The sequence below is a fragment of the Malus domestica genome, chromosome 13 (genome assembly GCF_042453785.1).
Source record: "Malus domestica chromosome 13, GDT2T_hap1".
In the NCBI taxonomy this organism is placed as follows: domain Eukaryota; kingdom Viridiplantae; phylum Streptophyta; class Magnoliopsida; order Rosales; family Rosaceae; genus Malus; species Malus domestica.
This window is the reverse complement of record NC_091673.1, coordinates 14,740,371-14,756,139: the sequence shown is the minus strand read 5'-3', so window position 1 is coordinate 14,756,139 and position 15,769 is coordinate 14,740,371. Positions and strand designations below refer to the sequence as shown.

The window sequence follows — 15,769 nt, the reverse complement described above, 5'->3', positions numbered from 1 at the left end:
GGTCAGCGATGGTAGAATTTTCGATCTTGCCCAGCATTTACCGCCGAGGAATAATCTATTATCAAGTGCACCGGCCGAGCCAATTCCTGCTCGGCTCAGGCCACTTCAATTGGAAAGAGGAGGAGGGTCGAATAGTAGGTCAGACGGATCCGACCAGAGAGCGGAAGTAACGCCCGTCGATATGACCGAAGTTCAACGGATGATTGATTCAGCCATGAAGAAAGGGCCGAAGTTCCCTAAGTTTATACACCCGTATCCAGCTTATGTGGAACAGGTCGAATACCCTAGAGGTTTTAAGATCCCGGATTTTAGCCTTTTTACCGGAGAATCATCCTTATCTTCGTTGGAACATGTAGCTCGTTTCACCGCACAGTGCGGAGACGTTAATAGTGACTTTCACAAGCTGCGACTTTTCAATTTTTCGTTGACCGGCTCAGCGTTCGCTTGGTATATTAACCTTCCACCGAACTCCGTCCAGAGTTGGGAGGAGTTGGTCGAGAAATTTCATGAGCAGTTTTAACGGCCGGGAATGGAAATGTCAGTATCCTCACTAGCAAGGATGGCTCAGGCGTCCGACGAGTCACCAATGGATTATCTTACTAGATTCAAATCAGCTAGGAATTGGTACCGAGTGCCTCTCCCCGAAGTTGAATTCGTCAGACTTGCTCTGAACGGTCTTGACGTCGAATACAAAAAGAAATTCTTGGGGGCAAACTTTCGGGATATGTACGAATTAGCCCAGCATGTCGAGCAGTATGATTATTTGCTTTCCTAGGAAAAGATTTCGAAAGCTCCATCTCGGGGGACGATTTACAAGAATCCTACTGTCAGTTATGCATTAACCGAGGATGAATGCGTTAGTGTGGATGCAACCGAGATAGTGATAGATAAGCCATACGTCTGCAAGGCACTGACTCAAGTTGATTCTAAGGAAGTCAAAACCCACTCGGCTACTGAAGGAGCACTGAAACCGTCGAAAGTTTATACTTTTGATATTACAAAAGCCGATGCAATTTTTGATCAACTATTATCAGCAAGGATCATCAAACTTCGGCCTGGGCACAACATTCCCAAGGCCGAAGAGCTTAAAGGGAAGATATATTGCAAATACCACAATTCAAGCAAACACACGACAAACAATTGTGTCGTGTTTCGAGACAACGTCCAAAGCTGGATTGATAATGGCAAACTGAAATTTCCAGAGAAGAAGATGAGTGTTGATACTGACCCGTTCCCCACGGCAACAGTAAATATGGTCGATGCGTGCCTACCTAAAGACAAGGGGAAAGGGAAGGCCGAAGATGTTGCGACGCAACGCTTTCGGAATCAGAATTCTCGGCCACGTTTCATGGCCGATTTTCGTTCAAACAAACCGCCTACAGCTTTAACGGGACCCGCTATTGTTAAACCTATGATAGATTATACCACCGATGAAGACAGTGGGACAGCGGTTTTGTGCAGTAAATGTAGAGCAAAGGTCGGCAGTGAGCCAGAGGAGAAGCCCTCTTCGCTTATAACGGAACGACCTACGGCCGCAACCCAGCAGAAGGTTGCCGACGTAGGCCAACATCAAGGGGTTTTTGATAGGCTCGGTCCCAAAGTGAGGATGGAAAAGGCACCCTCAATCAGGTGGCGTCTTGATTTTAATGCTTCATTTTACGACGAGGACTACTATAAACGTAATTCTAGCAGTTTGGAGTCATCGCGGAGCCAAAAAACTTTCAAACCTCCCAAACCTAGCGATCAACGTTGGTATACATATCATTCTTCGAAAGGCGTTTACACCGCACTGTCCAAATCCCAGAAACGCCGGCACCAAAGGATAGATTGCATGGCCCGCCGACAAGCGGCCCAAGAAACTTCAGCTCCTCAATGGCGGTCGAAGGACACAATTGTTACTGATGATGAACAACCACCTCCAGCTATTATGATAGAGTTGGTTCAAGGGAAACGGCTGGTCAACCGAGATATCGAAACCACGTTCAAAGAGGATGATAAACGGATCAAACTTCTTCTTCGGCCGGGGGAGATGAAGGCACGCATCGAGCATTTCAGGCAAGAGGCCGAAAGCAAATTAGCCCCGCCGGCCATACAAGAACCTTTGATTAAAATTCGACGGAATTTGCACCCACCGTTCCTCGGGGAGGCTTTGAAGTACATGCGAGAATTCCATAAGAAACATTCGGCCAATGATCTGTATGGCTTGCCGAAGGCATGTCAGGATACAATTGATCTAGTCCTGATTTGTCCTGATGCCGAGCGAATCATTCAGAAGACCTCAGACCCAGGATTGAAAGCAAGATTCCAGCACATACGAGAAGCTCGTGTCCTTGGATTTGAAGTCGACCCATACACTGATATCGATGCAGCCGACCTTCCTTTCTCAATGGAGGACCTTCAATATTTACGATATCACTTCGAAGTATTTTCGGCTGTTTCTCTCTTCGGCCTTACGACCGATGAAATAGCACGTGTTGCGCGATTGGATGCTTATCTCGACACCAGGGATGCCCGGATACATTACCAGGAGCAGGTTCGGATCTTGACCCCAAGCACACTATCGACCTCAACCTCACTTGAGGCAATCAAGAAGAAGAGTCTCTTTGTCCAACTCTGACAACAACGGAAGCTGTAGTCGCCGACCAGACGAGAGATGAGGTTAACGAGGAGGATCCTAACCCGATGGGCCCATCCGTCTTGGATAACATGGAAATCAGTATGGTCCATGTGTTACCCGCTGCTTTTCAATCCAGCACAGCTCAGCCAAATTTCCTCGATGGTGATGTAGTCGCCGAGGAAGCCGGCCATGTTGATTTCGTATCCGTTGCTGAAGTTGACTCTACAACAAAAGATGATAATATTAAAATAGCTTTGGCCGAATTATTTCCTCGTTCACTATCGGCCAACCTCCATCATTTAAAGCCATTGTATGTGACGGCCCATATCGAGGGATATCCAGTTTCTAAAGTTTTTGTCGACTGTGGAGCTACCGTCAATATCATGCCTATAAACATCATGAAGGCCTTACGTCGCTCTAATGACGAACTTATTCCGTCAGGGATCACAATGAGTAGTTTCGTCGGCGACAAATCCCAAACCAAAGGTGTCCTTCCGCTAACAGTGAATATTGCCGGTCGCATTCACATGACCGCCTTTTTCGTGGTCGATTCTAAAACCGAGTATAATGCACTACTCGGTCGAGATTGGATTCACCAAACCAGCTGTATTCCTTCCTCATTGTATCAAGTGCTCGTTTTTTGGGACGGCAAATCGGTCACTGTTCACCCGGCCGATAACCAACCCTTCGAAACCAACATGATCTAAGCACGGTACTATGATGACCACGTCGGCTACATTACTTTGCAAGGCTTCAATGATGAAGGACGGCCGACTCGGATTTCTGTTCAGAAAGCTATCGAAGTTGGCGCCGAGACTGTCCACCAGGATTCGGCGAGACTCGGATTAGCCAACTTTCTCCCTGAAGCCGATGTTTGACACCGATCGGGAGGAACGTAGGGCCGCGGTTTCATCTACTATGGAACGACTGCTGGCCCATTGGTATACTATATCTCAACAACCAAATTCGGGCGTTAACCTCGTCGAGTTCCTTGCCGAAGGAAATAATGATCCTGTCTTATCCCTTGACAAAGTTCGAGCCGCCCCGGCCGAGCTCGAAGATCATCAGCCCCAAGTTAAGGACCCTCTGGAAGAGATTAATGTTGGGACGGCCGACGACCCACGACCTTTGTTTATTAGTGCATTACTTCCCCAACAAATGAAGGACGAACTTCGTGCCTTGCTTACAGAGTTCAAAGATTGTTTTGCTTGGAGCTACCATGAAATGCCCGGCTTAGATCACACTCTTGTCGAGCATGAATTACGTATTAAGCCCGGATGTACACCTTTCCGGCAACCACCTCGTCGATTCTCGACCGAAGTGCAACTCGGCATCAAGGATGAACTTGTTCGACTTTTGAAAGCCGGGTTCATTCGGACAGCTCGATATATGGAATGGTTGGCGAATATCGTTCCTGTCTTAAAGAAGAATGGTGCACTGTGCATCTGCATCGATTTCAGAAATCTGAATCTGGCAACTCCCAAAGATGAGTATACAATGCCGATTTCAGATCTATTAATCGATGTCACGGCGAATCATGCGATCTTATCCTTTATGGATGGACATGCCGGGTACAACCAAATTTTCATTGCCGAAGCCGATGTGCACAAAACTGCTTTCCGCTGCCCGGGGGCACTCGGCACTTACGAATGGGTTGTTATGCCATTCGGCCTCAAAAATGTCGGCGCCACATACCAACGGGCAATGAACACCATATTTCATGACTTAATTGGAACCATCGTCGAAGTCTATATTGACGATGTTGTAATTAAATCCAAACAACGGCGGACTCATATAGATGATCTCCGACAGGCTTTCCTTCGTATGCACCAACACAATCTCAAAATGAATCCTGCCAAATGTGCATTCGGTGTGTCGGCCGATAATTTTCTCGGTTTCCTTGTACATCACCGTGGGATTGAAGTGGACGAAAATAAAGCACATGCAATCATCAGTGCTCCACCCCCGACTACGAAGAAACAGCTGCAGTCCTTACTCGGTAAGATAAATTTTCTCCGCCGATTTATAGCTAACTCGACAGGGAAAATGAAAGCGTTTTCGACGCTTTTGAAACTTAAGGACTCAGATACATTTGCGTGGATGAACGAGCATCAGGCGGCATTTACACAAATCAAAGTCTCCCTCACGACACCACCTGTCCTTGTTCCACCTCGGCGCGGTAAACCCCTCAAACTATATATCTCGGCGGCTGAAGAGTCCATCGGCTACCTCCTTGCCCAAGACAATGATGCCGGGCGAGAGCAGGCTATTTTTTACCTCAGTCGAAATCTTAATCCACCGGAGATCAATTATTCCGCCGTTGAGAAGCTCTGTCTTACCGTGTTCTTCGCCGCCTCCAAGCTTCGGCATTACATGCTTCTGTCGGTCACACAAGTCATTGCCCAGACCGACGTTATCCGGTATATGCTCACCCGGCCAATCGTAAAAGGGAGAATTGGGAAGTGGACGATGGCGTTGTCCGAGTTTAGCCTGCAATACGTGCCCCAGAAAGCTGTCAAAGGCCAAACATTGGCCGATTTCCTTGCTCACCACCCCTCCCCCTATGGTTTTGGGGACACTGATGTCGAAATCGGCATGGTTGAAACACGCAACAACTATTGGACGATGTATTTTGATGGGTCCAGTACTTCATCCTTGGCCGGCATTGGAGTTGTCATTCAATCTCCTAATCACGATCGTTGGTATTTTTCGCTTAAGTTGGATTTTGACTGCACCAATAATCAGGCCGAATATGAAGCCCTAATCATCGGCCTTGGCCTCCTTCATGACTTGCGGACCACCCGTGCCCTCGTCCTCGGCGACTCTGAGCTTGTGATTAACCAACCTAATGGGTCTTTCCGCTGCATGAGTTGTACCCTGGCACCCTACCACATGGTTGCCAGCTATTTGGCCGAGTCATTCGATGGTATTACGTTCGAACATATTTCCCGGATCCATAATACCGACGCAGACGAGTTGGCTCAAATTGCCTCTGGTGCACAACTCCTGGGGGGCAAGCTAGGCCGAGAAATACCGGTGTTACGACAATTATACCCGCCATTGGTCAACCAGCAAATCCTCCGGCGCAACGAGGTAATACGCACTCGAGTCATGTCTTTACCTTCGTTGCTAGACCAACAAGATACTATAGAGGTTTGTACCGTCGAGGCAACACCAGATGATTGGAGAAAACCCATTATGCAGTACCTTGACAATCCCAATGGAAAACATAGTCGCAAGACACGAGTCCACGCCACGAACTATGTCACGTACCAAAACGAGTTATACCGAAAAGGGAAGGATGGATTGCTACTGCTATGCCTCGGCCCCCAAGAGGGTGCTCGGGCGATCACAGAAGTCCATGAAGGGGTTTGCGGAGCTCATCAATCCGGACGAAAAATGCGATGGCTACTTCGACGACACGGTTATTTTTGGCCAAGAATACTAAAGGATTGTATCGAGTTTGCACGAGGATGCGTACAGTGCCAAATCCACGGGCCTATACAAAGGGTCCCGGCCGAATCATTGCATTCGGTCATTTAACCATGGCCGTTTAGAGGATGGGCCATGGACGTAATCGGCAAAATCATGCCATCCTCCGGAGCTGCCAAGCACGCATGGATAATAGTCGCAACCGATTACTTTACTAAGTGGGTCGAAGTAAAATCATATGCCGAGCTAACGTCTAAAGAAGTTTGCGACTTCGTGGAGGGACACATTGTGACCAGATTTGGCGTACCAGAAATGATCATAACTGACAATGGAACAATCTTCACAGCCGAAAGGTTTAAAGAGTATACGGCAAATTTAAAAATTCGGCTCGAACAGTCTACACCGTATTATCCACAAGCAAATGGGCAGGCTGAGGCAAGTAATAAAGTGTTGATCGGCATCCTCGAAAAAATAATAAAAGAAAGATCTGGCATGTGGCATTTGAAGTTGAACGAGGCATTATGGGCATATCGAACATCGCCCCGATCGGCGACTGCGACAACCCCGTATGCATTAACCTACGGACACGATGCAATGTTACCAGTCGAGTTAAGCATAAATTCGTTGCGATTAATTGAACAAAGTAGTTTGTTTAGCGCCGAATATAATCAGTCCATGAGACAGGAATTAGAAGATTTGGAAGAAGCACGACTTGACGCTTATAACTTACTGGTGGCACAAAAACGGATTGCCGAGCGAGCCTATAATCAAAAGGTGCGTCAGAAAACATTGGGCGAGGGTGAAGTGGTTTGGCAAACGGTGTTACCCGTAGGACTAAAAGACCCTAGGTTCGGCAAGTGGTCGCCAAATTGGGAGGGGCCGTTCGTTGTGCATAAAGTATACGGAAAAGGGGCGTATCATCTTAAAGACCGGACTGGTGTAGTGCACAGATTACCAATCAATGGGAAGTTTTTAAAGAAATACTATCCGGTCACATGGGAAATGCGGGAATAGAAAACCAATTCATTAAGATTGATAAGCATGTACAAAATGAGTAAGTCGATCGGTTTACATTCAAGTACATTCAAGGTGAAGAGGGTAGAAGAGTGCCGAGCAGGGCCTTCAACTCCAACCACCGCACCTCGCCCATGATAACCTCGGCTTGCCGGTTCCTCTTATCCAGCTTCAACCGCTCGACCCGTTTTATGTTCGCCGCATACTCGGTTAGGCAATCTTTTCCACCCGACTCGAAGTCCTTAGCAAGCTCGGAGGTAATGGCCGACCTACGTTTCACTAGTTCGGCCATTTGACGGTCGAGCTCGGCCAATGCTTCTCCTTTTGCCTTTAAAGCGTCGATTTTCGGACGGAGAGTGTCTTGGACGGCCGTGGCAGCTTGCAGGTCTTGTTCGGCCTTTAGAGCGGTCTGGAAGATACTAAATGTCTCCCGAACCCGCTCCAAGGTAGACGATGCCCGAACGATAGCATCTCCGCTCAGACGACCGTCAGCTCCGAGGTCGTTCAGACATGCGCCAAGCAAATCAAGACCGTTGCGCTCGAGTACTTGCAACGCCGAAAGCGACAAGACTTCTCGCGACTGAGTTAGAGCGGTTGAATCGGCAGCTTCAGTCGCGACGGCCGAAGGACCAGACCCTGCAGTTGTGCTGGAGATGAGGGCTTTGAATTCGACCTCCCACGAAGCCTACACACACAAATCAGGTTAAACTCAAAAGAAGTCATGTAAAGGATAGCAATAAGGTTTCATTTTTTAACCTGCCGAGATGAGACCTCGGCCATGTCTCCAGGATCGTTGCTCGAACCTAAAGAACTCAATGGCTGAGCCCAGTGTCTTAGACTGCTTCTCAGTTCACGCGGCCGATGGAGGTTATCTACGTTCGATGGTCACTGAGGCGGCCAAGAAATATAGATAACGCCATTCGGCGCATAGAATTTTTGATGAAAAGAGTGTATAGACACCTGACATTTAGTATTTTCCTCGTTTAGAATTCTAAAGCAGAAAAGTTATCAAGGAAATACGGTGGAAGGTACTTACGAAGGCCGAAGTGGCTTCCTGGGAAGGAATATTGAGGTCCTGGTCCTGAGGATGAACGGGCGTTTCTGCCGTCGCCTCTGGCTCCTCGGCAGGTCGCTTGCCACGGTCGGCCGTGGAAGGGCCGACCGAGACAGCCACTTTGAGTGCGGGATTGAGGTCCTGGTCCTGCGGAGGAACAGGCGTTTCCACCACCGTTGTTGGCTCTCCGACCGGTCGTTTGCCACGGTCGGCCGTGGAATGACCGACTGGAATGGCCGCCTTGGACGCAGGTAGAGGTCGACGGTGGGGATGAGGGCGACTCGCCAATGGAATTTCATCGCTCCCCTCGCTCTCTTCCAGAATGAAAATCGAAGGTTTTGGATGTACGGGAGAAGTCCCCTCGGTCGCAGGGACTGCCTTTTCTAGGACAGGCGCAGTCTCGACCGATGGAGCTACAACGGGTGCCCCGACCTCAGAAACAGGCCGAGCTTGGACTGTTTCTGCAGTCAGAGTTGGCTGTTTCTTGACCAAGGGTTGGCCGACGGCGGGAGAAAGGGAAACACTGGGAGTCGTCGCCCCCGTGGTTTGACTGGAGATGACGTGGATCTCCCGTGCTCCTTTCTTTGCCAGTTTTTTGACCCGCTTGGTAGGCGGCGGAGGTTCGACAGCCGGCTCGGCCTCTTGGCGGGGCCGTTTGTTCAGTACGGCTCGACCAGCAGTCTTAGCCTTCTTAGCAACGACTGATTTTTTCTCGGCCGCAGCCGCAGCGACTACCTCCACCTTTCTCAACGGCCGACTACCTGAGAGAGTAAAAGAAAATCAGCAAGGCAAATCAATGTGCAAAGTTGAAAGAAAATGGGAGACATGAACAGTTACCTTGAGCTTGGGAGGCCGATGTCTTCTTAGGTCGATCACCGAAGAGTTTGTTCAACACACCTTCGACCGAAGCACCAAAGAACTCCTGGGTATACTCCTCCCACCAATCACCGAAGGTGTCAGTGCAAAGGGTTTCTGGGGTGGCCGGTCGAAGGCGGAAATTTTGGCATTGCTCTTGGAACTCCCTCGTGGCGGTATTGCATTCCTTCTCCGAGGAACCAGGTTCACGTCCACGGCTTAGGACGGTTCGGGATGAGAGAAGGGGGACCGGGCAGCCTTGGAGGTAGCCGAGCTGTCGAGCAAGGAAGTTAGGATGGTACACTTCCCAACCCGCTCGTTTCCCATCACAGCCGAGAGGAAGGTCGCGAGTGAGCACGAACGACCTCCAGGACTGACGAAGGTCGGCATCTTCGTCCGCGCCCCACATGGATGTGGGTAGCCTGACGGAGGAAGGATAGTCTCGACGACGACATATCAGGAATTCGTCGTTGGAAAGGTCATCAAGGGTGAAAAAATACTTAAATACCTCTTCGGCTTGGTGAGGGGGTGTCGGTCGGGAGGCCAGCTGAGGTCTGAGCGCTTCCGTTGGCGAGAAATCGGTGATGGCCGGTCGAAGGGAGGTGAAGTAAACTTGCAGCCAGAGTTGGAAGACCCAGAGGGGACCATTCTGGTGTGGGTCGATCTTGTGAAGGGTCGTCTCGGCCAGGCAGCGGAGGAGATGGGCAAGAATGTTGGAGCTAAGTGACAGGACATGACCACTAGCCAGGGCCTCGGCTACCAGCATGTTCTCGACCAAGCATTTGTTCGACTTGGTACAACAAATGTACTTGTTGTACCAATAGAAGAAGAAAGTTTCATGTTCCCCTTCTCGCAGGGCCTCTTCTCCTCGGCCGGCAAAATGAAGATAGAGGGTGTTGTAATTGAAGAAGTTCTTGTGGAGTTTCTGAACGTCTTCTTTCGACGGGATTTGACCCTCACGGCTCAACGTCTCAAAAGCTCGTCGATCAAAAAGCATCTTCAGGTCAAGATTCGACAGGTACCCGGAGAGGGCCGCATCGATGGGGATTCCAGTTGCCGAGGTGCCCAAGATGGCGGTGACATCAAGAATGGTGGGGCCGATGGGACCAGGGGGGAGAACCATGGTGTTGGTGGCCGAACATCAGAAGCACAGGGCAGCTAGGAGAAGCTCCTTGTCGAGAACGACATCCATAGATGAGAGGAGGATGGCGTCGTAAATGCCGAGGGCCTTCCATTGCTCGTCGAAGAGTTTTTCCATTCGAACAACCCAGGCTGCCCAGGTTGTGGTGGTCGAAGGCTAGGAGCCTTGAGGTTTCGCCGCATCCCATCTCGACCATTCAAACCCTTGGAGCAAGGGTGATAGGCAATGCTCCTAGAGAAGTCCAGTAATGGCTGACGGTACTGCCGCTTTGAAAAGAGGACCCAAGATTTGGTGAGAAGTGCTCATGTCACTTTCAAACCGTATGGTTTTGATTGAGCTTCGATCAAGAATCTTCTGACACTGATCACATTCCTTGGAAAGCTTAGAGATGAAGGAGGCCATTGTAGGAGGTTTAAAAGGTACGGTGAAAAAGGGGTTTTTCTGGGTTGGGGGATTTGGAGACGAAGACTTGGAAAAAGAACTGTGCTGGAGAACAAGGGCAAGAAATTTCAGAGAGATTTTGAAAGCGTAAAGTATGAATTAGGGATTCTCAGTATTTATAGGATTTTGGAAGGAAGGGCAATCGTTCGAATTTCAAAACAAAGGGCAAAATCGACCGAAGGAATCGCTAATCATGATGAACATTTAGGAAATGCAGTTGAGAAGACCAAGAGTCTCAGGTTTTGGGGGCGCACGATTGCGTATGATGGCGAGATTAATGGCGAAAGACGTTTCGACGTCTGCACGATGACAAGCGGCTCGCGGATTGAGATAGAGTGGCTAGGTTCAGCCATAAGGTCATGATGGCACGACGGTTCAGGTAGCCGCACGCCTTAGACGTTATTATTAGGGATTGGTCGTGTTAGAAGACGCCACGTGGCGAGTTGGTTAGCAGGATCAAGATCGTGCAATCGTGCTCAATAAATGCGCCTTGGAAATAGAGCACTAGGGTTCTGAGGATTACATTCGCTTCTTCAAGGCCGAACCTCGGCCAACGAATTCAGGCCGAGGACCTCAGAAGCGAGGGGGTAGTGTTTGGGCCCAAAATAATAGTTTGGGCTGAGTATAGAATCATTCTCGGCTCGGAAGGCCTTGCGACAAGAATACCATGGATCGTTCAGTACGTGGGCCTCCAAACCTAGGTCAGCTAGGTCATAACGTAAGAAGTTGAGTCCTAGTGCAATGAGGAGTCTCGGCAGGACCCGGAAGCGAATCCGGCTCGGTTAAGGACTAGGTTCACAATCCTAGTGAAAATAGGACTGGTCGAGTTGTTGCTGATTAGGAGAAGAAGACCTAGTCCGAGTAGGTTTTTAACTCGACCATGGGGGGACCCGTTGCTATAAATAGGAGAGGCTGTGCATCATTCAAGCCCCCTGCAAATCAATACAAAACTGCCCTGCGCAAACTCTCAACAACTTGAGATTTTTTCTTTCTTTTTCGCTGACACATCTTCCGTTGGCATTAACAGCACTGTGGAAGCAACCGGTGATATCTTACGTCGGCATAGATAGCTCTGTCACCGTAGAATCAGTCGATCTCGCAGTATCTTTCGTTGGCATCAACAGCACTGCGGCGAGAACGGTTGATTACCTATCCAAGTCTCGGTCGAGAAGGATTTCCGGATCCTTATTGATTGAGGTCATCTCATTAGCCTTCTCGGCGAAATGAGGTGTTACGGCATATCGAGCTCGGCGCTTTGCTCGCCGAGTCATTTTATGATTGGATATTCCCAAGTGGGATTTAGAGTTCGGCATTCGGACGGCCGAACCACGTTCACCATTAAAACTTATATTTGCTTTGAATATTTGTGCCCTTACACTCTGGTGTCGATTCGGCGTGAGTTTACTCTGACGAATAACATCACTGTGACTGAATCCGACGACGACGACTCGTGAACTTCGTAAGAATAGTAACCTTGTCTTCAGGTTCGAGAGCCCAAGAGGCCGAGACGTGTTCCTTTCTCGGCCGCAATCGCAAGACGCAGAAGTCAGACGTGCACCCAACGCAACATCAACAAAATTTACTCCTTGGTCGAGCTTGGCCGACGAGTTGGCACGCCCCGCATTCACCGAAGGACGTAGTTAGCTTATAGATTACTCGGCCTGCGCGCCACGTAGGCTTGGTAGTTTTTAGGGTCAACATTAACCTATAAGGCTGACATAACATTTTGATGTTTGAAGTTCCAAGCTTCGTAGCTCACGCTACCAGGAACTTGAGAAAATTCGAAGATTCATGGCTACTGTTCTCTTGAATATCTGTAGCAGTATTTATCTTTGTCACAGGAACTTGTTTTCGACTAACTACTCCAGCTCCTCCATTTTTTGAATGATCTTTGGGTTCATGAGGTCTCTTGCTTTCCTTATTAGAGTGCCTTCCTGGCTAAGATGGTAAGCATCTATTGTTGATAATTGCAAGTGTACAATATCGTCCAAGAATATGGTGATAAGTAGAGTGTCATTCAAACAAGGATCGGGTTAACCTAAATTTACTATTAAGATTGAATTCAAACTAAATTTAAATAAAAGAAGGATTACGATGACAAAATCTAAGATGCAAAGAAACGAAATGAAAGTAAAAATAATAATTGATCGAACACAAAGTAAAAGTGAATGAATTATGCAAGATAAATATATGGAAGCACTAGGACATTAGGTTCCTCATTCTCAATCCCAACTAATCTCGTTATTCATATTAACATCAAATTATTCCCATGTTGCTAGCAATTATCCCTTGATTTGTCAATATTTCCTATCAGAATATACTAACCGTGTTTCTAACTATCTACCCATGTTATGTCTAGTCACATATACAGATAACCGAAACCCTTTACGCTCAATGGATAATTTCAAGATACTACACAAATCATAACCAGTATGTCTACTCAATTATGTAACTCATGGTAATTGTTATGAGAAGCAATCTACTAAACTCAACTTGTCAATCACAATTTAGTTCTTCGTTCAAATAATGGCCAGTTATTTGATAACAACGAAGCACAATAACAATTACTCAACATGGAAAACAACTGAGATTAATACAAAATAATGAGAATTATATGTTCATGATAAGAGTACACCCTAGTCCTAGCAAAAGGACTTAGTTCATGATTAAATTGATTACAAACATGGATGAATTCGATGACATGGAATAAAACTTGAACTCCAACTTCGTATTTGAGTATGTGTATGCGCCGGGAAAAACTTGGAGCTCCCTAGAGTACTCGCCAAATTGTCGCATGTATATGTGTGACTGATGTTGGAGAGCTCCCTTTCAATTTATGCTGTGCCTTTTTATATTCCCCCTTTCTTTTCCCTTTTTGTCCCCAAGCTCTAGCCGCCAGGAATTCACCCTAATCCCTTTTGGAAAAGGAGAGCAAACCAATTTGGATTCAGAAATTAAATAAGCACCGGCCCACACTTTAGATTAGAACTTTGGGCTTTCCAATTTACACAAGTTAGACAATTTTGTACTAGCACAAATCTCACGTAGCAGCACCTCACTTCGATCTTATTTCGTGATTTCCTTGTAATTCTTCTCAAAAATCTAGTTTTCTCTGAAAAATAATTTCTATAAAATTCAAACAAAACACATCAAATCCAACTATTTTATATCAAACCATGACTAAATTAATAGGTAAAAGAGATACAAAATATACCTATTATATCAACCTAACAAATACCCCCAAACCTATCTTTTGCTAGTCCTCGAGCAAAACATAAAACAACAATTAGAAACTAACTAAAACAAGTCTAACTAAGCCCACTTTCGCTGGCGAAACGATTGCACTGAGCATGTGCAACAAGCCTTTAAGCCCCTAGGTGTCCCTAGTCGGAGGAGTTGTGTCTCCTGAGGGTTTACTAGTTACGCTACCCACAAATGTTTTACCGAAAAGCAAAGGTGTTACATTTATCACTTCCATCAATTAATGAAAACCAATGCATGACAATCACACTTCCAAAACTAAAGTTATGCCCTTAAAAGTCAATGCATCACAATGGAAAGTATGTAGCCAACATCCCAAGCACTCGGGCGTAAAAACATCCACACTGCGTGTGTACAAATTCGCCTTGACTCTAAGCCTCACTAGATATCACTCAATTTTCTCACCTAACCTAGGCTTTCTCTCTTAACAAGCATATGTGATGAGTTTATGCAAAGGGAATCAATATATAATCACATATGATCAACATTGAAAAACAACCATTTCTGAAAATAGATCTCATGAAAGGAATCGAATACTAAGAACATAGGTATCAACCTTCACCAAATAAGCTAGACTTCCCCATAAATCTGTTAGGTCTTTGAACCGGTTGTAACATATGGCAAGGTATTTGGGCTAAGAAAGAAAGGATAAGGAAAAACAAGAACTTGAGAAACATCAAGACTTTTCGTATGTAGTTAGGTTGACACCCATTTGAACCTTGATGCACAATTTGTGGTGTCCATGACTCATGTTATATGAATGGTACAATTTCTCTTCTTTTTCTTTTTCTTGACTTTTTTTTTTGGAAATATATAATAACTACAATAAATAATAATAAGACACATGGTACCTCGATACACACCATTACTTTGATGTAGAACTCAACCTTGATTTCTTTCGGTATCACTTTGGTATCTCTCAAGCTATATGGTATAGCTAATATAGGGTAGAATGGATAAGAATTTATGTGGGTGATGAAAGAAAAGGCTAAGTGTTTGGCTTCAAAGGGATTAATGGAGCACACAAAAGGGTAGGAAATAGGACTTTTAGTGGTGGAAAACATGCTTAGCCTAACATCGTTTCTATAGTTCCGTCTAACCCAATGGTAAGAATACCCAACATATATTAACGTTCTTTAGTACCCAATGCAAAATAATGTTAATGAGATCATAAAAATTAAAGAAAGAAATTGAAAAGTGTTTAAGAGTAGAAACAAATAAACCCTCTCAAGAAAAACATAGGCTCAACAACTCACATGGATAGTCTCCGCTATTTATCCACATCATCCAAACATGGATAGTTTGTCTACCAAAGTACTTGAGACATGGAAAATGAATGGTAAAAAGAATGTGATGCACAAACCTTGTAGGCAACCCTTTAGCAAAGGAAGAAAAATTTAGTAAGACATATACATCGCCATTAATATATTAAAGTGATAACCTTAACAACTTATGTTTCCAAGCTCTTATTGTTTCCAACAAATTCTAACACCCAATCCCAAAATTTTAATTCCTACGTCATACTTTAAATTTTAAAAATACAATCCATCACATAAAGATGTATAAATATAAGCATGGAAGAAAATGAGATAATAGGGAAATAATACACCTATTTTTGAGCATCATGGTAGAAGAAATGGCTTTTAAAATAATGAATTCCTCACCAAAATTGTTTCCTTCATCATAGGATAAAAATCTGCAAAAATAAGCAAAAACTGATTTTTAGTGACAAAACAAATTCCCAGAAACCGTCGCTAAAAGTATGAACAAGCCTTTTGTGACGGAGAAAATCTTTGAAGATCGTCACTAAAGCTTTTTTATGACAGAAAATCTGCAGATATTATGCAGCAAATTTACATGTTTATTTTCACTTTTTGAGCTTCTAAACCTCCCAATTCACAATGTAGGTCGAATTTCTGTCCCCAAAACTATTCCAACACACCATATTAAACAT

The 15,769-nt window shown here is 45.9% G+C and overlaps 1 protein-coding gene across 1 annotated transcript; it reads left to right on the top strand.

Moving 5' to 3' along the window:
* Positions 1-3,487: 3,487 nt before the first annotated feature.
* LOC139190809 (uncharacterized) lies at positions 3,488-6,160 on the top strand. Its single transcript, XM_070811295.1, has 2 exons — positions 3,488-4,188; positions 4,573-6,160. Exons 1-2 carry the CDS (start codon positions 3,488-3,490, stop codon positions 6,158-6,160), a joined length of 2,289 nt encoding a protein of 762 aa, XP_070667396.1.
* The last annotated feature ends 9,609 nt before the right edge of the window (positions 6,161-15,769 follow it).

Coding starts and splice junctions, on each gene's coding strand:
- LOC139190809 (XM_070811295.1), top strand. CDS start 3,488: ATGTTTGACACCGATCGGGAGGAACGTAGGGCCGCGGTTTCATCTACT. Junction 4,189..4,572: donor TTTATGGATGGACATGCCGG/GTACAACCAAAT, acceptor TGCAATCATCAG/TGCTCCACCCCCGACTACGA.